Source organism: Pleurodeles waltl, chromosome 2_2 (assembly GCF_031143425.1).
Source record: "Pleurodeles waltl isolate 20211129_DDA chromosome 2_2, aPleWal1.hap1.20221129, whole genome shotgun sequence".
Classification (NCBI taxonomy): domain Eukaryota; kingdom Metazoa; phylum Chordata; class Amphibia; order Caudata; family Salamandridae; genus Pleurodeles; species Pleurodeles waltl.
The window spans coordinates 192703673-192731271 of record NC_090439.1 but is presented as its reverse complement, the minus strand read 5'-3'; the positions used below and the strand labels follow the sequence as shown (position 1 = coordinate 192731271).

Genomic DNA, 27599 nt, shown 5'->3' with positions numbered 1-27599 from the left:
CCCAGCAATTCAAAATCTGACTACTATGCACTGGTTAGAAGCTAAAGAGATTACAGCAGTAGACAGTTTAACAGGGACTGGAAGGAAAAGCCCAGCCCACCCCCTGCTGGCTGCCAGGTCATCATGGCAAAAGCACAGAACAATGCACGATTGCATGAAAGAGGCCTTATCAGCCGGCCACCCCAGCACTGCATGGCCACCGTTGGCCCATTAGTGAGCTTGTCACGAGGAGTGACCAACCCTGCCAAGCAAACCAAGGCAGAACCAAGACCCATATTTATACTTGTTTAGCGCCACATTTGCGTAATTTTTTTACACCAAAGCTGCGCAAACTACAAAATACAATTGTGTTTTGTAAGTTTGTGCCACTTTTGCGTCAAAAAGTGACGCAAATGCGGCGCTAAAAAACTATAAATATGGGCACAAGTGTTTCAAAGGGTGCTGTTTTGAGGCGTAAGTGCCGCGTCCTCGAGTGAAGACAGGAAGAAAGAAGAGGTGACCCTCCACTCAGGGAGCAGACCATCAAGAACATCTCTAAGGAAGGGACAGGACCTGCGTAGGTCCACGAGGAGAAGGAATCAAGCCCTACAGACAGGACTAAGCCAGCGAGCGGTCCATGTAACAAAACATGTGACTTGTGGCTCAACGTCACCTGAAGAAAGGAAATGGAGAAGAGAAAGGAACATGGCACAATGCCACATTATGATGGTTTGACGAAGAAAAGTGTGTGACAGATCTGTCACACAGAAGATCAGGAACACCACAAGTGCACAAAAGAAAGGGAGAAGAGCAATAGGACCAAGGACTCGTATCAGTACCAGAGAGGGCATCCATCAACACAAGCCAGCAACCAGGGTGAACAGTCGCCACTGGAGTCAGCTCCGCGGGTGGATCATCTGTAAGCCGCCAGCACAAGCGCAATGCGTCTAGGCCCCACGCTTCTCAGTGTGACCATCCAGCCACCTGTCACTGGCTGCTTGACACAGATGGCATCCCTGCTGGTAACAGAACATGCTGAACAAGAACTGCAAGTGGCTGCAAAGTCCCTCAAGTCATCCCTTCTCCAAGAAGCAAGACACCACCACCTATTGATTAAACTATTATATGGTAAGATCATCATCATTACCAGGTGCATAACCCAAACCAACTAAGGAGCACTGCACCACCAGAATGGAGCCGTATGCCAGTAAAAAGACCAGAAGTTGACAAGGCATCCCTGGCACCGTGGAAGGCTGACCACCCAGAAATCTGCTGTAAGCCCCGTGACACAGAGACCTGCCGAAGAGAGCATACTCAACGATTGTACCATCCACCCTTAGGGTTTCACAAAGCTTGGATGTGGCCCTGTTGAGAGTTCTGCAGTGACCCCCTTGGTGTGGCCTACGAGAGGCCCGCACAGCCCACACAGTCTCATGCCAATCTAGGGGGGCAAGGGCCTCAAAGGAATTCCAGTGAGAGGGGGAGTCCCGGCAAGAGAGATGGTCAGAATGAGCTCCACGACAGGCACTGGGGGGTAGCACTGAGGTCAAGGATGGCGACTGGTCACCCTAAGACTATTGCATAAAGGCCAGTGCAACTGAATTCTGCTGGACAGAGCTCACAGACCTTGAGACAACCACCCTTCGTGGCTGCATGAGCGACTTGGATGTGGTCCTGTTAGCTGTTCCTCTGTGATGCCTTCGCTCGGCCTGCGATAGGCCCTGCACAGTCCACAGCGTCCCGTGGCATCCCGGCAAAGGGACCTCAAGAAGACTCCTGTGCAATGCAGTCCTGACACGAGAGGGAAGCCTGAAGCTGCTCTACCAGCAGGTGTTGGCAAGCACCAAGGCCTTCGAGGAAGACGTCCATTCATCCATGTCATCCTTAGTCTTTGAAGGTTCGCTATCAATGGAGCCTGAATGCCTTCCAAGAGATCTTTGGCGTGGACTCCCCACCACATCTGATGCACCCACATTGGACTCTGTAAATAGACTTCACCACTGCTCAGGATGCAACATCCCAGTGGACTTTGTAAATTGACTCCGACACCGTGAGCACAGGTCGGACAGGACCAACCGTGTGTGAGTGCATTGTAACCTTATGGACATGCGATTGAGGGATCTGGATATTGTCAACACTGCCAGGGTAGTCTGGTTAAACTACAGAGGTGTGCCATTATGTCGGATGCCCCCAGCTGCACCTCTTCACTCATCATATAGCAGACACAGCAATTGTCTTTATAACCATGAACATTCTAACACAACCAAACAATGATATACAACTGATGGATGTAAATAAAACTATTAATTGCTTAAGTCACTATACAAATGCTGATAATATAAAATGACACAACATATAGCACACCACAAAATATCTATCGGAAAGTGGGATACACATTTGGGAAGGGGTATCCTTATCAACATAATAAACAGACCCTATTTGGGCTCCAACAAAATTTACAGTGAACTTCCACCTAGCCCCTGGTGGCTATGGCACAAGAAACAGGCTCCAAGTAGGACAAACCTGGTTTACTTTGCCACCTAGCGTGGGCCTTCCTGAGTGAAGCACCTTGGCCCGGTCCAACTGAGGAAGAAAACATGACTAAGTTCCACCTTTGACCTTATTGGTCAGGTGCGCCCTCTTGGGGCCAAGAGTCCTTCTGCTTTTGTGTATCTGGAGCAGGAAAACAGGTAAAAAACCTGACCCTAACAAGTTCCAGTCCCTCTGTGCCAAAAGGAGTCAGGACTGCTGAAGTCCCATTCTTCCTGCAGTCAAACACTTGACCCTTAAAAGTTCCAGTCCCTAGGGGAATCCAAGGAGTCAGGACTTCTGAAGTCCTATTCTTCCTTCAGTCTGGCAGTCTTCCTCTGTAAAGATGTTTTCTTCTCAGGTCCATGAGTGTACTACTATGTTGCCGATTAGGTGCCACTCTTATCCTGTGCACTAGCCTGTGATTGGAGAATTCCCTCCACACAATCATATTTTCTCAACAATTATCTGCCTCCTTTAGCAGCCCTTTCTGATTTGGTATTCCACAAATCTTACCATGAGCCTTATACACTGCTGAGGGTGGAGCCAGACAGCCTTGGACAGCCCTTGCAATGAATGGCAGCAGTTCCTACCACCCCAAAATGGCATTATAAAGTCAAAGGAAGAGGTATAGTTAATTCCTGCTAGCTACCCACTTATTGACAGCACACCTACCGTCCAACGCTCAGAGACCAAGTCATTGCCTTCCAGAAACAGAATAATTAGCAGAGAGCCAAGAATGCACTTTGGTCATTACAACAGTGCTGCCAGGCAAACTAGTTTTAACCGAGCTTTTGCGCAGCACAACATAGACTTTCTTAAAGGTATCTTTCCAAAAAGTTATCAAACATCTACTTCATCAATTAATTAGACTTTTGAAACTCAGTGAAAAATAAGTAGTCAGCACTCTAGCATTTCTCCAGGGAAAGCTATAAAAATAATGATTTTTATTTATAGCTATACCCATTCCTGGAAAATTCAGCTTTACCTACACAGTGAAACCAGCTTTTGAACAATAGTTCACTATAAGGGCATACAATTCCCAATGTTTAAATATATTAAGCATCTCTGTCATGTCGGCTTGTAAAGCACACTTTGGAGGTGACTTATCTAAGGTATAAAAATAGGTGATTCAATGTGGCAAAATAATTTTTCCTAGCCATATCTCACTGCAATAATTTAAAACTGCAGCCCAGCAGAGTACTCTGGTGCACCTGGCAGCCATATGTTTTTGTCATATATGTGGGTGGTGTAAATACAGACTGCAGCCTGTACATGAAATTTAAAAAACATGCTGTTGGTGTATTTTCAAATTTTTCCACCTGGTTTTACAGAAAAGTTAAATAAGTCAATTAGGTAAATTCAACCAATGCACCATTCGAGTTCTGAGGGGAAGCACGGGTGCTAGTCTACTGTTTAGCAGTGGTATAGTGCATACAGTCGAACAGCCTGCAAACCAGACAAGAGACAGTGGAATAACCACGATAACAAGGATGTCCTTTCCTACACAATGCAAAACACTATGTAACTCAGAACCATATTTCCTTGTTTATTACGTTTCAATGCTGTCCTAAGCCAGGGAAAACCCTGGTTCTCATTTTGCTTTAACTTTCAGTCGCTTGACTTAACGCTGGCCTCAAGAAGCTACACACATCTTTTGCATTTTGCTGTTCTGCATGAACACAGTGGTCTCACACCAGGTAAAGAAAATGTAGATAGTGAAAAAGTTCTGAAGGTTACAAAGCCCCCATGCATTAGTAACAATTTGAGACATTTCGAGCCACTTACCTTTGGCACAAACACCAGACACAGTGTGATGGTGCTGCAGAAGATTATGACTAGCGCCACGATGCAGAACTGAACATTGGGCTGATCGCGAGTGAGGAACGAAACAGCAGCTCCTATGATGCACATGATGCCCACATTGTACACACTCATTCCGATATATTTGCTGTCGTTCAAAGCAGGGATGCTTACATTTCTAGTCTCCCAAGCCAAGAAACAGCCAAACAGCTAAAGCAAAAAACAAAAGAGTTGCACATATATAAATAGTTGCAATACTGGATGACAAAAAGTATAATCAAGCATAGATATCTCCTAAATGGAACAGTTTACAATAATATTCGCAAAATGTTGGATAGATTAACCTTTCTCAATAAGATCCAAGATCTTCAAGTGTGGTTTTATATGTGTCTTGGTGCATGCTCCCAAACCCCCTGTAATAAACGTCCTCAAAAGAAAAGTATCCAGAATTACAACAAAAGGTCCCCTAATTGCACACAGTTCATAAATTAAGAACGGTTTTGAGTTTTGACATGTTCTAATGTTTTGTGAGTAAATCAACTCCTTACTCTCCAGGAAATGTAATAAACGTACCGCTGATCATCATGATTATATTCAAAGAAGCTTCTATGGAAGATGTTACTTTCGGTGAAGAGGACACAAAATATGTTTCTATTTATACCATGATAGGTGGGGCGGTGGCTTGGAGTGTGTGAGTGTCTTTTGCCTAGTAAAGCGCTACGCTACCTTTTCACAAGGTTTGTGCTATAGAAATATCACATGCATACAAAGAATGTTCGGGAACAGTTTAATGAGAATTACTGCAATGTTCTGGAACATTAAGGCAAAATCGTTACGTTTCAGAATTTACAGTTGGTCGGTGATATGGTCCTTTTAGGGATTCCTGAGAACCAGGGGAAAAAGAACCCCTTGTGGCATAGTCATATAGTCATGAATGAACATTCACCAGTGTAGTCTCAAAAGGAAGTTTGTGAATGGATGCATGAGTTGAGCAGAGACTTGTGAAGTGTGGTAATAGGCCGAATTCACAGAGTTGTATATCTACCACCTGGTAGTGCCTCACACTGATTTATGGATTTGGGTAATTCATAAAGTGTCTTATAATTCCACTGGGAAAACTATAACTTGTCAGTTTGGGAATTCCAGGTATGGGGAAAGCAGAGTTCTTTCTGCATGTGTAAGAGTACATGTAGAATTACACCAGGTAAAATGCAATGCTCTTTGTGCCACAACACGTTTTTAATGAGGAACATTTTTCTACGCACTCTCCGCAATTTTGGCATAAATAGAATTACTAACATTTAAGAAGTTTGAACATTCCTACTTGTGAGGTCACACTTGTGAAGCACTACAAACATGAGCCATACTAGAAAGTGAAATGTTTAGGTCTTCGTGAGTAGCACATGGAATAAACTTTTCATTCGGAAATTAAGAGTTTGGATGTCTAGTTCAAGTACACAGAATTATAAGTATGATTATATATCATTTATAAGTAATTTCAGCATTTTATTTATTTTTTAAAAATCCATAAATAAGTGAGACGTGCACCTGGGAAACCAACTGTAGCAGGCACAGGTACGCCTGAGAATGTATAAATTTTATTGATAAATTCCTCATGCTATGCATGTGGTTAACTTACCCAACTTTCTAAAAGATACAACTGATTTCCTAAAGACATTAAAGGCAATTGAATGGGAGATAAGAATTTGAAAATGGTGGGCATATAAAACACTGGCTTCCTATCTGATCTAGAAAGGTTTATATATCCTCATGTTTCCCACATACGAAGATCCTGATTTAGAATTACAAGAAAAATTGGAAGAAGGACCTCCAAAAATGAAATCATGGCAAAAAAAATAAGACAACTTTTAGGAGAGCAAAGAGAACTGTGTATATTCGTTTGCAAGATCTAATGATAATATATCTCCAAACAATAGACAATCATGGAAAGGCAGAAGCAAGAACATTATGGAGTATTGGCGTGAAGGTCCTTCAGCAACAGATTCTGATCAGTGGTGAAGATCCCCTCTGGATCTAGATCGAAGACATGTTTTTAGGGGAGTGCCACACAAGGAAAGGATGAAATAGAAGAGTAAAGGCATGGATCAGACAAAAATAGGAAATGTCAACAGGAGAACTAGCAGAGAGAAGAGAGCAAGACAGAGAATCAAAAAGGGGAATGCAGATCAGTTCATCTCACAGGGGACAAATGTAAATGCATGGAATCCTTCAATTAAAATATGTTGGCTACACAATTTTCAGAAGAAGTTACTAAAAGTTCTCAAAGAGGGTTTAAGTTATGCCTCAGAAAGCGGAAAACTGGATGATTTTAAAACTGATCTGCTTACAATCACATTAACATCTACAATAGAGACATATTTTGTCACTAGAGAATGTGGGGCTATAAAAGTGCTAATAGAGCTGTTAGAGCACGGGCACATAGCCTCTCAAAAATGATTTTTAATACTTAGTAAAATTCAAAACGGCGAATTGTGGCCTTTTGGTTGATGCCAAAATCCATAAGCAAGTGAGACCCCCACCCTAGAGATAACTGTAGCACGTATAGGGAATGTAACAGATAATTTATGGATTTCTATTGATCGATTCCTCATGGCACACGTAGCTAACTTACCCTACTTTCTCAAAAACACCACTGACTTCCTAAAGAAACTAAAGACAATTATTTGGAAGTCACATAGGCGGTTGCTAAAAATAGATGTTACCAGGGTATACACTACTATAAACAATGAATGTGGCATATTATCAGCTGAATCATTTTGAAGACTGAGTATGCGAGTTACTCAGAACACCCTAAGATGATTCTGATGATGATGAATTTTTAAAAATAATTTGTCCACAAACCCGTGGATTTGTATTTGTCGATTTGCGCCGTCACTGGCAAAGTCAACAGAGGGATGGTGGGAACCAAATCATGCCTGGCGAGAGGAGAACCAAAAACTATGCCCTAACAATATCCGTTTGACCTTTACAAAAAGCGAAGAGAAAGTTGTGGTTTTAGACACAGAAGTAACATGAATTAATTAGAAAAATCACTACTTGTATTCATAGGAAAGAGACTATCTCAAATTCAATATTACTTGCATCCTCATCTCCCCCCGAAAAGATTAATTGAAATTATCATATATGAGGGGTACCTAAAGGGCTTGGAAAATCTTCAGCCTTGAAACTGACTTACAAAAATAAACGAAAACTAAGACTAAACGATCTGCTCAGTATAAAAAAAATACAGAATTTAAAAATAAGCCCAATGAGAGCAAAATCGTCAATCCGTACAGACGAGCTAAATCTGGGTTGCAAAATGATTATAGGCAAGGATAATGGGCTATCCGTTTTTATATATATTCATGGAAATGAATGTTTTTACTAATCATTGAAGTGTTCAGAATCATAAAAAAGAACTATGATGTTATTAAAAAGGTCTGTAGATGGCGCAACACACTACAAAAAGGACGTGTAGAAATGAAGTGTGTTGTGAACTGCTGCGATGAAAGCAGACTTGTGCTTTGTAAATAAGGTAAGACTCGTTTCCATGGATATTAATTGAACAGGACTGTGATCGGAAGGAACGATTCAATGAATCGAACGAATCTGTTCAGTGGTGACATTTGAAATCGAGTATGGTGAATGTTTGATAGGTCAAATTATTAAATAAAGGGGAATATTTATAAGGCCCTAGCGCCACCTAGCGCCAAATTAGCGTGATTTTTTAAAAACTAATGTGGTCCAACGAGGCCAAAATCCTTGCACCACATTTACAAAGTGGTGCAATGCATGCATTGCGCCACTTTGTATTGTATGCGAAGGGGGCGTTCCCCGTTAGGGGTCTGGATGGTGCAAGGGAATCTAACAGATTTCCATGCATCATTTTGTCCAGCACTTTTAACGCCTGCTCTGAGTAAGCGTTAAAAAGGGGCTTCATTCATTTAAAATGGGACCCTATGTATTCTGCAGGAGTAGTGCCAATATTTTGGCGCTACTCCTGCAGAGTACATCAATAGCATCATGAAAAATGACAGTATTGCCCCCTACCCTGTGCCGTGGTGCGCAGTATTTTAAATACGGTGCACACATGGCGGTGGTAAGGGGGCGGTCAAGGGTGCAAGGAAAGTAGTGCTGCACACACTGCAGCTCCACTTTTCTTAAATCTACACTTAAGTATTATGATCAGTGATGGAATTGGAAAAAATAGCACTGGGATCTTTCAAATTTGAAACACTACGGAGCTGGGATTTAAGAGGGAGTTTCAGGAGACAGGGCAATCAGGAGGTGGTGTCAGCCGGATTTCATTCAGTGGTAGCCAGCCTAACGCATAAAGTCTGCAAGTACATACGAATTAATATAAACTCTGCTTCCAAAGAAAATGAGAAGTTTTCATTAAAACGGTACAGGCAAATTTTATGTGTCTCATATAATACACATTTTACAAATCTCTACATAGTTCTACGTTGCCACCAAACCAAAGTGAATAAAAAACAGGGGTCAAATTTACAATGAATTCATGCATTGCAGCAATCCTGGGAGAGAGCAGGCAGACTAAAGACTGCTTTGCGCCAATCAACACTCGTCTGCTCCTTAATACAAGAGGGTGGGTGTGTGTGATCAAACATAGGTTTTGTACTGGAAGGTGACCCTTCCCGTACAAAATACTATGTACTGTCTTAGTTTAACACTTTTATAACTTTGTATGTGTACAGTACAGCATGCATGCATAGTTAGAAAAGCCTTGAGAAAAAAAAGCATTTCTCTGATGTTACACCTCTCTCAACGGTACATACATTTTTGGGGCAAATCCCTCTGTACCAATGTTAGTAGACACACATTTACATCAAAATCCATGTGTAGTTGCACGGGAACGGCCCATGTAGCATCCACGCTATGTCCCCTTGAGACAAAGCAATGCAAATGCTACCTTATGTTATTTTGGGCCTAAATCCAGCGCAAAACATGTCTTGCCCCGGAAAATAAATCCCAATAGCAACATTTTATGCAGGCTTGTCTCAGGTTTTGTCACACCAACCAAGCTCAAGGTGTTCATAAATTTGGCCTAACTGTTGTATTGTAATGTGTCTAGGGATGCAGATCCATTGCAGACGAATCTGGGTGTCAACAGCAAGGCCCTGATTGGCTGGCCACAACTTGACAGAAAAGTTGTGGCCACCATTTTATATAATGGGAGTCGGTCCCAAGGAGTAAAAATAAAAAATGACAAGATCAGGTTATAGATACCCAGACCCAATGGGTGTGATAGATGGGTCTTTGGGACCACTCATATGTAAGAAATTGATTAAAAAAAAAGTTTTTTTTGCATTTCCTGGGATCTGCAGATCCGTTGTGGCACTCGACGCAGCCCCCATGTAAACACGCAATGGATCCGCGGATTCGGAGCCCAATAAAAAACACAATCTCACAGACCTACTCACTCACACCGCCACACAACCACTCTCACATCCACTCACAGGCCCATATTATTCCCGGCCCCTTGATAATACCTTGTAAAAAATTGTTGTCCAGAGATTTTCATTTTTGATTTGTGTTTTTGGATCATCAGAGAAGTAATTCAGCTTGGGAAGACATTGCTAATCCGAGCCAAATTTTTCAGGACGACATTTTAAAAAATGGCGGATGTGTTGCAGTGATTATGTAATATTTCAGGAACAATGAGACCTATATACTTCATTTTGATGTCAAAATATAGGTTTGGGGGGGGCACGTAGTTTTATAGAGACAGAAAATAACTCCCCAGAGCAGCCCTTCTGCCATTTTTCAAAATGGCAGCTATAATAGGGGAAGAAGAGACATATATAAAAATTAAGCAAATATCAATGGTTTTCATCCTTTTATGTATACACCAAACAATGCTTAAGATCTGAATATGAAAAAAATAATGTTTATCACTCCTGTTTTAGACACATTTTCATAGTTCACCTTTTTATTTGTATAGGCAATCGCTCGTGGTACATTTGCAGAATGATGAACATTTGAAAAGAGCATATCAACAGGGGTATCTTTTTGCAGCACAGATTTTGCAAGTACATGTACGTGTAAGTTCTATGGGTGGAGCCTGTAGAAATTTCATAGGTTTTAGTACCCGTCAATATAACTTGTTGATATACCAATCCTACTCAGTGAAGTGATTAGCTCTCTACTTTTGCATTTGTCATAGATTATGTGAACAGTCATCGTGTGTAGCAGAGTTTTCTTTTTGCTGTAATTCATAAAACATGATTTGGAAAAGACAGTACATTTGCACAGAATAAGCCTGTTGGTTCTTGGGATTGTCTTCCACTTCTTTGCTTATTTCTTCAAAGCCATCATAAATATTGTGGCTTCTGGTCTGCACTCAAGAACTTTAGTTTCTAACATTTTTGCTTTGCTGATATTAAACAATGATGTGAAAAATGTTAAGACAACATCAGGCATTCTTGTTGACTCCCATGATTTACGGAGTTCTGGGGCATCACAAAGTTTGTCATTAAGTCCAAAATCTAAATCTTTCAGGACGTTTCTTAAAAAGGTTCTTGCTCATTTTACTGCATCCTGTGAACTTATTTTGGTAGCAAGAACTTCAGAAGCCAAATTAGCTGAGAATACCATCCATAAGTGTCTCATTCTTTTTGTTAGACAGACAAATACAAATTCTGTCATTGTCTAGTTTCACCTGAAAAATCTTAATTTCATTATTTTGGATCAATGCAGTTTCATTAATGTTGACCATTATTTCTTTGATCTCACTGAGTGTGGACCCGTATCCAGCACTCAAGAGTGTCTTTAAAACTTAATTTGCTTTTTGAAAGAGTGCACACTTAACTGAAAACTGGTGGTTACGTTGCTCCTGGGAGCTCTTTGTACATTCATATTTTCAATTGTATGCACACATTTAGTTCGGGTGGGCATACAAATCTGCCGCAAATACATTCGCCTCGCTGTTTAGATCAGCTACTTGGCTGAAAACCTAATCTTAGAAAGTTCTAGCTGCAGATAAAAACATGTTTGCCCTTTGAGACTCACATACTCTGTACTCTTTTGTCAATCCCTTACCTTAGGCCCTTGTTCTGGCTAAACCACAGATGACACATTGAAGATCCTCTGCTTTGTGATCAGTTGTTGGAGGTGGATGAGGGGTAGTCATCGGTCTACTAAGTGGATGGGCATTGGGTTTGGTTGTCGTCGCTTTCTTAGAAGACTTGGATTCTTGTTGTGATTCACTGGTTTCTGCTATTTTTTGACAATTGTTTTCCAGACTTTTTTCTATTGTATAGGGCTTGTAGCACTTGTTGTTACAAAAATAAAATAGTTGATCCCCTTCTCCCATTAGTTGCAATCTTTTGAGAACTTCGTCTTGCCGTATTTCTGCGGCATCTTGAACTCTCTTCTGTCCAGCTACAATTGATGTTAGCTTTTCTATCGGGTTAGTTTGGCATATGACACATTTTTCTTTGTTGAAGGAGTCCTCTGATTTTGTAGTTAGCAAATCTCTGTCAGGAGGTAAAGATCCACTGCTACCACCTGCTTGGCTCATGTTTACAAATTTGAATCAATGGAAAATCTGAAGCAAAAGCAAATATGAAAATAAATTACCTATAAGATGGTTACAACAAATCATTATATAGCCGCCATTTTTGAAAATTGGGGAAGGGTTGCTCTGAGAAGTTATTTTCTGTCTCTATAAGATTAGTTGACACCCCAAATCCTATGTTTTGACACCAAAAGGAAGTATATATGCCTCGTATATAGGCCTCATGTTTCCTGAAATATTACATCATCACTGCAACACAGCTGCCTTGTTTAAAAATGTTGTCCAGAAAAAAATGGCCAGGATTTGCAATGTCTACCCAAGCTGAATTACTTCTCTAATGATTCAAAACCACAAATAAAAAATGAAAATCTCTGGACAATATCTTTTTTACGGCAGTATATCAAGAGTCCAGGACTACATAGCCAATCACACACCCTCTCACACTCTGAGACAGCCATTCATGCACCCACTCAGAGACCTATAAAGCCACTCACACATACATACAGCCACTCATACATCCATACTGCCACTCACACACCCACTCACAGAACCACACAAACACTGACATACCCACTCACAGACCCACACAACTACTCACACACCCACTCACACATCCATACAGCCACTCACACATCCATACTGCCACTCATACACCGACTCACAGAACCACACAAACACTGACATACCCACTCACAGACCCACACAACCACTCACACACCCACTCACACATCCATACAGCCACTCACACAACCATACAGTCACTCACACACTCACTCTTAGAACCACATAATCACTGACATACCCATACAGCCACTCACAGATACAGCCACTGATGCACTCACTCACATATGCTCAGACACACCCACATACCCACTCACAGACCGACACAACCATTCACACACCCACTCACACACCCATACAACCACTCACACACATACAGCCACTCACTCACCCATTCACACACTCATACAGCCATTCATACACCCACTCACAGAACCACACAATCCTTGATAAACCCACTGACTGACCCATACAGCCACTCACACACCAACTTACACACTTATACAGCCACTCACAAATCCACTCACACACCCTCTCACACTCCAATACAGCCACTCACACATCCATTCACAGACCTATATTTACTGACACCCACTCACATACCCATACAGCCACTCACCCACCCACCCACTCACAAACCCTACAACCACTCACACACCCACTCACCCACCCTTACAGCCATTCACACACCAACTCACACACATACAGCCACTCACACACCCAGACAGCCAGTCATACACCCAATCACAGAACTGCACAATCACTGATACACACACTGACAGACCCATACAGCGACGCACACACCCAATCACATACTCATACAGCCACTTACTCACCCACTCATACACCCATACAACCACTCACATGCCCTCTCACAATACAGCCATTCACACACCCACTCACATACCCTCTGACACACAGGCATGCCCACTCACTGACTGACACAGTCATTCACACACCCACTCACAAGCCCATACAGTCACACACACCCATACAGCCACTCTCAGACCTAGATTCACTGACACCCCCACTCACACACCAATACAGCCACTCACACACCTACTCATACTCCAGTACAGCCACTGTCATACCCACTCACATACCATCTGACATACTCACATACCCATGTCATACGACTCTTGTTATTGGAAGGAGACTGCTGGATTTGGGGCGGCAGCACCACCACTTGTGGGTGACTGAGTCAATCCCACACTGTCTTGGCAGTTGCCAGCCCAACCCTTTCAGCTAGCTAGGAGCACCTCACCCAAACCCAGGAAGTAAGGGTGATCTGTGGAAGCCTGACGCATGACACACAGTGACCTCTCAGGGAAGTTGTGGTCGACAAGTATCACCCCTTTCTCTCATTAGCATAGGTTTCATCAGTAACATTAGGTAGTGATTTTGAGAAAAAAGTAATTATGTCTGTGATTGACTTTGAAAAAATAGAAAAAAAATATGTTTTTGGGAAATGCTTGAAATTTCAACCAGTAACCCACACCTGCTACAGTTTAATTTGAAGCTACTATGCTGCTTAAAGAACGCAATACGAACTTTTGACCTAGTGGTAGCTAGAAAGTGCTGTAAACATGGTAACCAAGGAAACAGAGCTAAGAGAGTGCTGGGGAAAGGAACAAAAATGCACTGTGAAACTCAAAAGCAGAGTGGTGTACACGCATTGCTCATTAGGCAGTGTTTGGTTTCTAACTGAGTGTTTCTTTGTACAAACTAAAATATAAATGCAAAGCATTAACAGTAGATAGCTAAAGGCTTCTAAGGGATTCCATGTGGATCTGTGGATTTGCCGCAAATTTCCATGGGGCACCGTGATGAGCGCTGCAACGGATCCCTAAATCTATCCACAAAGGATACCAAACTGGGCTTCGTTAGGGGAGACTTAGAAAGGCTTAAATATAGTGACCATTTAGAAGTGGTATAACAAAATTAAAAGAGGAAAAGAATTTGCCAAGTACAGCAGAATTTGTGAAAGAAGAGTGCGAAGGGAAGCCATTATTGGTGTTTTTGTACTGAGAGTGGAAGAGCATTGCTGTATTTCTGTCTTGAGATTTGCACTAAAACAGATATTGAGTGATATTAAGAGAAGAGTTGGAGAACAGCAAATACATTCTACTAGTATGTGAATTAGTGTATACTATAAAAAACTATATATTAAAAAATATAACTGCATATAACATGAGAGAAAATGTGTACTTTACAGTAAAAGGGGAAATAGAGGGAAGGTTAGATGAGGACATAAAGTGAAAACATAGGGCTAGATGTATCAAACTGAATTGTATTTCTTAAATAGCAAATTCGCTACTTAAGAAATGCAAAATGATATGTATGAATTTTGCGATTCGGTAATAGCGATTACTTAAAATTCGCAAATGCTATTACCGAATCGCAAATAGATAATGCGACCCCATTCACACCTATGAGCCTGTAGGCCCATAGGTGCAAATAGTTTTGCATTTCCCAAATTGCGAATTCCAGTTAGGGATTAGCAAATTAGGTAATGCAAATCCCAAGGTGCTGGCGGGCTAAAGGCCCCCTCTGCTGCACCCCAATTTTTTTTTGATATGTGAAGCACACACATGCCTTAAGGGAATGTGTGCGCCACATGTCAATTGTAAAAATGCATTTATAATGCATTTTTTAAATTTGCACATGGTTACCGCCAAACTTTAATTTGTGGTAATTGCATTTCCTAAATGCCCAATTCGCATTTAGGAAATGCTTGATACATGTGCTTTGGAAATCGCAAATAGGAATTCTCTATTTGCGATTTCCAATTTAGAGAATCGCCATTTGCGATCCTCTAAATGGGGTCCCAATTTTAAGGAATCGCTATTTTAGCGATTCCATCAAATTGCACAGAGAGTGCCTTTCATACATTGTGAAAGGCATTTTTGTATTCACAAACGGCAGAATGTTGCAATTTGCACCGTTTGCAAATGCAAAAAAGCTTGATACATCTGGCCCTTAGAAACAAGCCTGTATGAATAAATGTGTTGGGGGCTCCGGCTTGAAGCCCCGATTATCCTGCTTTTATCTGTTCCCAGGCGTAGCATCAGGCGTGACTACATAACGGAATATAGCAGTCGTACCAAGATGCTTTACGGATGCTCGTAGTGCGAGCAAAGGATTGGGCTGTGGAGGCGCCTGTGCCACCTGTGCACATGCGGACTGAGGCCGCAGGTGTGTATGAAGGGCAGCGGCAGCTGCATCAGGCCATGAGTTGCCCCCCTTTTTTGTTGGTGCTTTCTTCCCCTATTCTAATTACGCCAGATTGAAGGGTTCAGTAGTTTCTGCAGATACCGGTTGTCCCTCTGCTCTAATGGTATTTTACTGAATTGGTTTTGTTGCATCTGTTTGTTTTTTGCCGTGCTTGTTTGTGGTTGGAAGGAGCCCAATGCCCGCCCCCCACCGTGGCCAGGCTGCTGCCTGAGGGGTGTTGCAGTGGCCACGCAGTGGTACTAGGTGTTTTTTGCACCCCCGGTAACTGCCTATGACACTCACTAACATTCTCACATAGAATGTGAGAGGTATACATACACCTACATGCAGGTACTCTATTTAATCATACCTCAAATGACACTCAATTCATATAGCGCTCTTGCAGGAAATGCACCTCATGCTCCTGGAGGCCACTAGGCTGCAGCGGCGCTGGCGAGGACAACTGTTTTCAACCCACTTGTCCTCATATGCTAGGGGGGCTTTCATATGGATCTGGCGGGGCACCCCTTTTGTGGCCAACAAACATGATATTGACACTGAGGGCTGCTATGTGTTTGTGCGCAGAAGCCTGGATGGTCATGCAATATTATTACGATAAATTTATGCACCAAACACAGACCAAGCTTCCTTCTTTTGCCAGTTATCTGGCACCCTTTCCCCGTAGAGTGGCCACCTGTGACTCGTGGGAGGGGATCTCAATAGTGTCCTCGATCCAGGGGCTTGATCGCTCATTTCCACAACTGCCTACTGCGCCCACAGTAGCAGCTGCGCGCTCACTGCAGGATTGGCTCCAACACTGGCATTTGCTAGACATGTGGCGCCAGCAGAACCCCATGATAATGGTTTATTTGTTCTTCTCTGCCTCACACCAGTTCCATGTACGGCTTGACAGAATCCTCTGCACAGTTAACCTGATTCCCTCGGTGCTGCAGACTGACTATCTAGGTCGCACTCATTCTGACCACAACCCACAATATTTACAATTAGCGTGGGGCAACTCCATTTCTGTTATCCCCATTTGGCAGTTACAGCCTGAGGCGCTGGAGGACATCTCCTTCTGGATGTCTCTGGGCACTGCCATAACCGGATATTTTGACTGTAATGATGGCATTGCATCCTCAAGGCTCCTTGAATTGGGATGCGTTCAAGGTTACCATGAGAGGACATTATTTGGGTGTGCAATGGAATATGCACAAATCTATAGAAAACAATTTAACCCTAGTAGGACGGAACCCTCTTACAGTGTGAGAATTGGGCTATCCAAGACCCTGTGGAGAGACACCTACTTACAGATAGGTGCAAGGAGCATGCATCCCTGATGGAGAGATTACGCTGCCTTAATTATACAGCTCACTTGGCCCGCACGCATGCTGCAGCTGACAGGTCGGGCCGGTTGCTAGCCTGGCTGTTATGTTAAGAACAACCATGCGCCCCTATCCTCGAATTGCGTTCGGCTATGGGACACATGCTTCACACTCAAAATGAGACACATGATAAACTCACAAGACATTTTACAAACTTATGTCAGTCGACTGTAGCAGCAGGCCCCGCGGACTTTGAAGCATTTTTTTTCTCTGCTCTCCCTGCCCTGCCTCACGACTGAACAGCGAGCGGAGTTGAATGAGCCTCTGATGCTGCTCGAGATACAGGACAGTACATGTGCCCTGGCCACTAGTAAACCCCTGGGGTCGGAGGGCCTTCTGACCACATTTTATAAAGCATATTCTTCCCTGATTGCTCCTCGACTACTGAGGCTGTACGAGGAGGCTTTATCAGTGGCTGTCCTGCCCGCTTAGCAACATGAAGCACTGCTGATCTCTCCCTAAGCCTGGCAGGGATCCTTCGGAGACGGGATCTTATAGACCATTAGCAATGCTCAATACAGCTTATAAGACCCTGTGCAAAACTCTGGTGACCAGCCTGGCACCTCTGGTGCCTCAGCTGGTTCACTCAGACCAAAACTGGTTTGTACCAGAGCTTAGCACTTGCTTGAATCTTAGACTTTTCTTTCACGTCATGAAGTACTCTACAAAAAAACTGGCTTGAGACTGGTTGTCTCATGCCGGATCTTGAAAAGGCTCCTGATTCCCTGGAATGGCCTTTCCTGTTTCCGGTGTTGCACTGTTATAGCCTCGGCTCCTGGGTCTTCTGGCTGGTGCAGCTGCTATCCACCTGGCCCCAGATCCGAGTCAAGACTGACTCGAATATCTCAGAGAGGATTTTGACTGGCAGACGGATCCTCCAGGGCTGCTCCCCTTTCCCATTGCTATTTTTGTAGGCAATTGAGCTCTTGGCAGCGGAGTTCCGCAGACTGGGGGAGGCCTGGAGCATCCCGCTGGGTGATGGCTCACATATTGTGTCCCTTTATGGAGATGATCTCCTTCTGTATTTCAGGGACATCCCCAACATTCCGGATAAAGTTGCTGACATATTGCAGTGATTGGCCCCTTTGTCTGGACTGCGCATGAAGTGGGAAAAGTTGTGATTATTTTCTTTCACACTAGGCTTCCGAGACCCAGGACTTGTGTTTTGTGTTGTACCTATCCCTCGGCAATCCAGGACGTTTTTATACCTTAGTATCCACACATACCACTCCATGGAGGATTTAAATGACGGGAATCTCAAGCGTGCAGTTACATCCATCCAAGCTCAGATGGCTTTTTGGCAAACGCTATCCCTGTCGGTGATGGGGCGATTGGCTCTCCTAACGATGGTGGTCCTCCCACGGATATATTACTTCTCCAATTCATCTCTGTACATCCCTGTCAAATCCTTTGGGGAATTAGAACCCAGGATCAGGGAATTCATATGGAACAAGGCCCGCTGTAGAGTGGCACTGACAAAATTGTATTCGCCACCTGATCGGAGTGGCCTTCTAGTGCTGAATTCTGAGCAATATTATTTAACCTCCCAACTGCAATGGATGGCTAAGTGGCCCTCCGGCTTACAGCTGACGGACACGGCGACAGCCCCACAGCCCTGGAAGCTACCTAGTGTGCCTCATTTATTCCACCCAATCACACGCATGAGGACGCCAGACTACCTGCTGCAGAGCGTGGCACACCTCTGCTACCGTAGGAGTCTTTATCTCAAACTTGCAGCAGCTCCTTACTTGCCAGTATTGGCCTTACTAGGCACACCTAGAAATGCACTGCTCACATACAGGAGGAACTGGAAACCTGGCAGGCTGATGGGATACACACATTGGGAGATCTGTATGATGATGGTACACTAACCCCCTTTGCTGTACTGGGGGAGGATACTGGCTTGTCGCCGGGACAGTTTCTTCTGTACATCTCCTTGATAACAACACTGACCCAGTTCTGGGGGGACCTCTCCGGCAAACCACCAACGTACTTGATGGTACAATACCTACAGGTCCTGGGGTCGGGTAGACATTTGGTGTGCTGGCTTGCAGGCTCACTACAAACCCACACTGCCCTGTGTGTGCTGCCCTATGGACCAATTGGGAGGGTGACTTGGCTCAACCCTGGGCGGACAGACAATGGGTTGCAGTTTTAAAGGGCCCTACTAGCATACCACGCAATGTGAGATTCTGCCTAATCCAGTTCTACATATTACACAGAGCCTACCTCACCCCAGCCAAGATCAACCGGTACTTCCATCGCTCCAATGCAGCCTGTCCTCGGTGTGCACTGGTGGCAGCGGACCTACATCACATGTTGTGGTCCTGCCCTTGCCTGCGCTCCTACTGGCGAGGTGCATCGATTCGGCTTTCTGCTTGCACGGCACACCCGCCACTGCACACATCTGAAGTATGTATATTGGGCTTGTTCCCTAGAGCTAAAAAGCAAAAAGGGACCACAAGGTTCCTGGACTTAGGCCTCTTGACAGCCAAGCTCCTTATCACTAGACAATGGAAATCCCCGGAGCACCCCCTCGCTTGGGGCATGGATGCTGTCTTTTGTGGTGTGGGTGGAGGTGGAAGGATTGGCACTGCAGAGCGAGGATAACCCAGGGCTACGCAAATACTTGCTGTCTTCTGGTTGGGACGAGATGTTGTCTGAATTCAGAGCAGTGGAATGTGGGATCAATGGAGACATCCCGGACCCATGATTCACACTGAGGTTCTGCGGTTGTCTGATAGTGTACAGCATATTCTGCCAGTGCTCCTGCCACCTGATCTCCCTCTCTTACATGGTATGGATGAGACATACCTGGTTTGGGTTTGTTGCTGCGCAATATGGGGTATAGTTAGATGGGGCTGGCGGGGACATGAGGGAGGGGATGGGCAACTGGGAACTGAGGTGGCGGACTCCACCTGCGGTTGTTGGTTTTGGTATTAATTGTATTAATATATACCGTGACAATGCTGAACCTTTCCTTCTTTGTTGTACAAGATAAAGACAACTACTCACTAATGGTTTGCTTTGGTCTGATTACCGGCCTACACCACAGCATACCCTGGAGCCTGGAGACACAAGTACACTCACTGAGCCCACAAGTTGCTTTGTTTGCTTTGTTTACCAAACCCGTCATTAATTGATGTATGAAACCTTGAAGTAGTATATGCTCAAGTTGCATTGAATGCATTCAGGGCTGCGTCCCTGAGCCTTCTCTATTGCCGTTAATATGTACTGATTGTAAATGTCTGAAATTTGAAAACTAAATAAAAAGATTCAAGTAAAAAAAATGAATGAATGTGTTTGAAATTGGAAATGGGTGCTTGGTAATAGTGTGCAGTTTAATAGTATGTAATTGTTACTGACAACACAGTCAGATGGCCACTAATACACTCAGTAACACTCTTAGAAAAGAATTTATGTATCCACTGCTCATATAGCTAGACAGTGACTGGCACACTCAGAAACATCAAGAAATGTATTCCCAAATAAATGTACTTACCTATAGACCCACTTACATACTCATTCACAGACCATTACAGGCACTGTCAAACCCACTCACACACCTGTACAGTCATTAATATACCCAGCACTCAGGCAGTTATGTAAACAAACACTTGCACATGCATACACCCAGCTTTACACCCAGTCACATGCACGCTTATATGTGCCATACCTACTTACAAAACCAGTCACTTGCACACCCAGTCACACAGAGGTAAATGCACAAACACTCACACACCAACACAGCTGTTATGTATGCAGAATGCTAACCCCTAAAGGCACTTACATACACATTTCCACATATATACAGTCACTAATAAAGTGACTGAGATATGTACACATCCAGTGACATGACTACAAACACAGTGATACTCACTCACATATCCTCTCAGCCACTAACACACCCAGTGAGTCACCTGTACAGCAACCTATATACCCAGTAATACACCTACACTTAGACAGCTTGTTATAAAATGATACATACACTTATGTAGCTATTGATTTGCTTATAGTATGTAATCTGATAGTATGCAATATAAAGTAAAATGTATTCTAGATTTGTTTTTCAGAAAAATACTTATTTTTAAAGAAGAAGCGTTACAATGCCAAGAAAGATTCAAAGGAGAAAACGAAGTGACGAAACAGTACTATCTGCTTAAGAATGAGAGTGAGAAGGGACGGGCTTTGGAGAATGAACTGGGGAAAAAAGAGTTGCTTGTAAGAGAACTAAGGTGTTTCTTAAACCAGTATGTGAAAAAATGCAAAATGTGGAAAATATTGCAAGTAGAGGCGAGGTTTAAGATCAACTCACAAAAGAGAAGGAGTAAGTCACAATGAAAGTGAGAAATTGTATAAGAAAACACCTAGTTTGACAAAAAGGCTGAAACAAAGAGCACTTTGGCTCATCCCGCTTTTTAAACAATTAGGAGTTAGATCCTGCCTCCATGCTGAGAGAATTTTAAAAAGCGACCCGTCCGTTAAGATAGCTCTACCAGTGGCAAGTTTTTTCGAGTCTATCTGGAGGTTGAGATTAGCAAGTTTAAGGGATAAAATGGTGTAGTTATTGTCTAGTATTATTTATGTATATTTATCTGACTTGGATGAATGACTGTAGCTTTTTTTGCACAGGACATGGATCTTGGCTTGGGTCCTTATGGATTATTTATAGACCTATGGAACTGTTCCCTTATTTTATGCCGTGAGAATTTTAAAGCGAAAATCATCCACCCAGACAGTTTTTTTAATGGGGGGAAAAAGGGGAAAATTCTTGTATTATTATGATATCTGAGTTCAGCAATTTCAAGGAGCAAGAGTGGGGAACAAATTTTTAGACTTATCTATTTATATTTATCAAATTGGATGTGTGATTGCTCCACAGTATTCAGATATTGGTGTATTATATTTTTTAACTAGTGCTGATTTAGAGAATTATTTTCATTTTTGAGTATTGTTTTTTATTGTATTAAGTGATGTTTATTTGACTGCTTATTTCTTGTTTGTTTTTAAAACCTGTCTTGCCCCTTTTAACTGTACTTTTACCTTTTTTATTTTATTATTACCTCCGTGCTTTTAGAAGTCCTTTCTTTCTTTGTTGTGTATTGTACTTTAATGGTTTGTTTTTACACACCGAAATAAAGTTAAATGAATGAATATTAAAGAAATACAGATGAGAATGTTTAGAAGTAGGGTAATACAGATTTTGGTACAAAACATGAAGCAATGTAAAAGGAGAAGGGCAGCGTTCAGGGCAAACTCTTTATCGACCACACTCTCAATATGCTGTTGAAAAACAACATATTGAAAGTGTGCTTGATAAAGTGTTTGCCCTGAAGCGCAAACTATTTATCTTGAGACTATGCAGAATAAGAACACTGAGGGCCCCATTATTAGTTTGACGGACAGAAAACTTCATCCGCCAAACTCCTGACAGGGTGGCCGCCGTCTACGCGGCAACCTCCCCACTGGAGATATTATGGGTTTCTTGCTAGGTCGGTGGGAAACAGGCTACACCATTGTCTCCAACTCGTAATCAAGCTGGCGGCAATGCTGTCACCTGCAGGGTGCACCAGCACCCTCCCATTGTTCACTGTCTGCAAAGCAGACAGTGAGCATTGTGAGAGGGCTGGCCAGGGCGGTCCCTGCACTGCCCATGCCAAGTACATGGGCAGTGCAGGGTTCCCCCTGTGACCCCTTGCACCTGTTTTCCGCCAGCTTTTTCATGGCGGTGTTACCACCATGAAACCTCTGGTGGAGAATGAAGTCGTAATCCCCAGGGCAGCCCTGCTTGCAGCACTGCCCTGGCAGATTAGGGCCTCCACCACCTCCAGACTGCCGGGGTCCAAGATCCTGGCAGAGCTGGCAGTCGGACCACCAGGGTTGTAATGTGGCAGTCTATAGACCGCCACACTCGTAATAAGGCCCTGAGTGTTGTCTATCAAGAAAAGAAGCCAAAAAAGGCTTATTAACAAAAGTAAATTCTGTAAACTTTTCAAAGGAGAATGGAAGCATACGTCTAGTACCGAGGCTTTCTTCAATGAAGAAAGCTACTTACAAGATAACAAATTATTGTTGAAACATCTGCCCATTGCTATGAGGTAAAAGATGGTACTTCTGTTACAAAAGAGAAGATGGTGCTTACAAATGTAGAGGAAGACATAGCTGAAAAGGTATAAGGTAGAAACAGACATGCCCCTGTGTATAAATGGAACTGCAGTAGTATTTGTAGTGTTCGCCAGGAAACAACTGACATATTAAGATATTTTCTTTGTCAATTTCCAAATAGAAGTATGAAGTGGAAAATTGCAATGTTGCAAGCGTTAGATCCATGCAGAGTCAGGAAATATACTAATTGTGCACAAGTATTTTTTATCATTTTAGAATGTTGGTTTTTCATCATTCAAAAATTCAGAAAATCAGTTAAAAGATTTTACTTTGTAAAAAGTCCTGCACTGTATTTAGAAGAAATTAACACAGCACTTTTGCATAGTACAGTGTCAAAAATCTTTGTGAAGATGTATGCATCTTTGGTTCAAAAGCGGAGACTGGGCAAAATGAGGAGTTGGTATGTTCAGGTGTAGAGGAACAAAACACAAATATTAGTAGCGATAACTTTCCATGAGAAATAGCAACGTTTAATGCATTTTCTACAGAGAAACAAAATTGTGTTGCATTTGTTTTCGGCACACTCACTACAAAGACCAAATACGAACAGTTGATGTGTTCTTGAAAACTGAACAAGAAAACAGAAAAAAGTGGCTAGAATATGTAGTGTTATTATTTGTGGAGGAATGTTTTGATTTGTCAACACCCAGATAATGTGTAAGTATTGCTATGATAAATTAGAAAATTAACAAAAATGCCTGCCAGAGCAATACACAATAAGTCAGGGGTGGTTAAAATTCCAGAGGAAGTTCAATATCTGAATGTTTTTTTTTCCAAGAGTCAACGATTTATTTGAATGTACTAATGGCTCAACAATGTAATGAAACTCAGCACAAAGCACAAAAAAATACAGTGACACTGAAGAATATACAGGAGAAATGTTTAAAAGTGACAAGTATCTTCCACTTACCTCTCATTTCTAAAATAAATACCAAACTCCCATGGTCAAATGCTAAGTGGCATTTTTGTTGTGGGGAGTTGATACAGAAATATGGTTATTCTAAGGTTATTCATTACTGCAACAGCAATGAGCAAGTGATCAGGATTTATTTTTAAGTGTAAACTTTGAGATTTCAATTAAGAAATAAATGCTGGCTTCATGCATATTCATGGGTTAGAGAAAACCATGTGAGTTTTCATCTATGGCACTAAGGCAATGCACATACTGCGTTCATGGGGTTACATATAATGTACAGTTATTCCCAGCATTTGATATACAATTGTTTCTTCTACAGTCCTCTCAACTGAAACAAGTCAAACCATTGGTCTTTCATGAAGAAGGGAGGGTAATGTGAAGGCAACAGGCAGTGCTTAAAACGAGGTGTTTTGACTCCTAAAAGCACCCAATGCATTCCAGCTTTTGATTTTTCTGGAGCACTCCACAGGAAAATAGAAGACACCATGCTGCACAGTGCTCTTTGCCTGCGTGTTACCTTCCCTCAGTCAATACAAATGCACCTTACATTTTGGCAATTTCAGGTTGCTCCAGTGTTCACAACAATACAAAAATGTCTGTCAAAAAGCGAACACTACTTATAAAAACATAAAACAAAGTACTATTGCATGACAAATGTTATTGTCATAAATACATACAAAATCACACATACAACATAATAACGGATCTGGTTATTCTAACATTTTGACTCAATTATCTTTTCGATATAAAATGAAACAGTTTTTGTGCTACTGAACTAAGTGCACATGCACACAATTTAAACAGAAATAAGGAACTCTAACACTCACTCTTTCACTCTTTAGCTTTAAATATTTTATACTTGTGTACTTTATGTGGCACACTACACAAGAAGTGATATTCAACTTTAAAAGGCCAAGGAAATGTGTAGAGAAATTAACACCACACATCTGAGATAAAGCCTTTTATATCAACGGAATGCGAGAAGATACATGTATTTTAAAAAATAGTTAATCAACAGTAAATGTAAAATTAGGTGTACTTTTGTCAGTCATGAGAAGCCCTGGAAGCATTAATGTGTAAAAATCTGACATTTTTGTGGCTGTGCAAAAAACCCTCCCCCTAAAAGGAAGCAGGATTACTTTAGGTGTTGAAGAATCACAGTGTTTAGTATATCAGCTTCTTGGATTGTTAGGTTTTCATCTTTCAGCTCTCTAGGAATGTTATCACCAATACAAAATCCACAGCAGCAAAGGCAGGCAGGGATTCGGTGATAAAGTGCCAAATGTCCAAGATCCTGTGAGTAAGATTAAATCTTTGAATCAAACGACTTTCATATGCCAGCCTTATTTGGATTTTTGTTGTTGAATCAAATTCATCCACTACAACCTCTGTATTACAGTACACTTTTCTCTCTCCTTCTGGTGAGGAAGGCGTACTAACTATTTCAGGAGTAAGATTTCCTCATTTTTGTCCTTCTCCAATGAATGCTTTAAATCTTAGTCTAGGTCGCACATATTCCTGATCGTGATGGTCTTCCATATCCAAGTGAACAAGACCTCGATGGACCAGCCTCCGGAGTTCATGTGGAATCTGCATTAGTTGGGTCTGTGTAGGATCTCAAATCCCCATTGTCTAAACTGAACCCTTTTCTCCACAATTTAAGCAAAACCTGAGCATTTTCGTCAGTCATGTTCACACTCTCTAAAACCATATTCTGATCGCATCTGATCAGAATTTCCGGTTGTATTCACCACCAGAAAATGATTTAGTTGTACTGCTCTCTTCCTGTACAGGGATGGCTGCATGTTCCTTTGCCTCTTTGAAAAGTTCATTTATGATTCCCCTGGATCCCTTTTCTGGGAAGCAGATTCGGACTATAATCCAATGTCTCCTGGACAGCCTTCTTCCAGCCTTTCAGGTTCCTCATCAAAGCTGCTTACTTTCTTTTCTTTCAGATCCCTGAAGAATGCAATTATGGAACTGTGAATAGGATGTCCAGCACTAACATCCACCAGAACTGGCATATCATGACGAGTTGGCTGGTGTTTCTTCTCATCTTCACATAACTGGCCAGTGCTAGCTGCAAGTCTTCAACCGCGGGAGCCAGGGCATCTCCACCTGGCTCCAGGGGCCAATTGACAGCGCTAGCCGTCTCTGTTGCCTCTTCTTCCAGCTCGCTGTCATCTTCCGCTCTGGTCTCCACCATATTCCGTGAAGGGAGCTGCGGGAGCGCCCGCCCTAGCTGCGAGGAAAGGTACATGGAGGGAGGGACCAGCGAACCAAAACACCTGGAGCCCCTAGATCTGGGGCGGTCCCTACAGCAACAGTGGCCACGCCAACATTTTAGCCCTTAATCACTGCCATATAGCAGGTGATATAATCTTTTACTCTTTCCACTAAAAAGCATCATCTCTCCATAAGTAACCAGTGCTGACTTTAGTGTGGAGCAAGAGCAACAGTAAAACATATCTGCCATACCATGTCCCCTGCTTTGGGTTTTGAACACATCATGCAGGTTTTACTTCCAGAGTACATCATATCTGAATGTTAATGAAGAAATACTCATACAATCTTTGCATACATCCTTTCCAAGCAGTAGTTCATAAACCAAAGACTTAGAGTTTCAGCAAGGTCTTAAAGATAGAGTTGTGTATTTACGGTTTTGAATGCAATATTGAAACAGTGAGTATATAGATAGATCTAGATGAACTGCTTGTTATTCTAGGGGATGTTGTGCCCACAAAAAAACAACAACAATCTGACAGGAACTATTGTATGTGAATAAGGTGAAGAAAGCTACATTTTTATCTTTAACCGAATAATGTATACCATAAAGATGTAGATGTTGTCGAACATGGAAGTTGTATAGAGGAAGAAATGTTGCTTTCAACCAGACAGTTTGAAAAAGTGGAGAAAAGTAGATCTGAAGAAATATATGAGCACTACAGTGTTCATCGACTCCATTCAAAAGAGGTTATGGTGGATGCCATTGATCTGTATCAAATGAAGAAAGCTAACAAAGCTCCAATGAGAGTGTGAGAGAAAAGTGTAGAAGCTCAATGTTTTCCTCAACTATTTTCAACTGGAGTAGACAGACAGTATGTTGACCGCCCTATGCAAATACCTGCAGCTGAGTATAGGTCAACAAGACTATATTCAGTGGACCTAAGATTTCGACAAAGTATTGCATCTGCTATTTGAAAGTGATTTCTCTGGACTGTCATATGCTGTTAACCATATTTTTAAGAAAGGAGTACATTTGTCCGCAAATGACTTTGTGGAAAAATTCATGGCAAAAGATGAAAAGCTCAAATATAATTTCATAAATTTGATGCAAGCCAATGCGGACCCCTGAATACTGGTATCGTCATCATGGTTAGCTCAAGAATATACTGCAAAATTTAGGTGCACCAGCTTGGTTTGTAACACTGAGTTATGCAGAGTATAATTGGGATGATTTACATGAGTTTTTGAGAGAAGCAAACTCTAACAATAAAGTTTGCTAAATAAA

At 42.3% G+C, this 27599-nt stretch overlaps 1 protein-coding gene and 1 pseudogene across 2 annotated transcripts in view; both read right to left on the bottom strand.

Annotated features, from left to right (window-relative positions):
- GABBR2 (gamma-aminobutyric acid type B receptor subunit 2) overlaps positions 1-27599 on the bottom strand; it is a 3493747-nt gene that overhangs the window by 386120 nt on the left and 3080028 nt on the right. For both annotated transcript variants that reach the window (XM_069219613.1, XM_069219614.1), the window contains exon 15: positions 4297-4521. In XM_069219613.1, coding sequence (XP_069075714.1) covers positions 4297-4521 — 225 coding nt within the window. The remainder of the gene's footprint in view (positions 1-4296; positions 4522-27599) is intronic.
- Positions 25224-26294, bottom strand: LOC138283078 (UBX domain-containing protein 2B pseudogene; annotated as a pseudogene).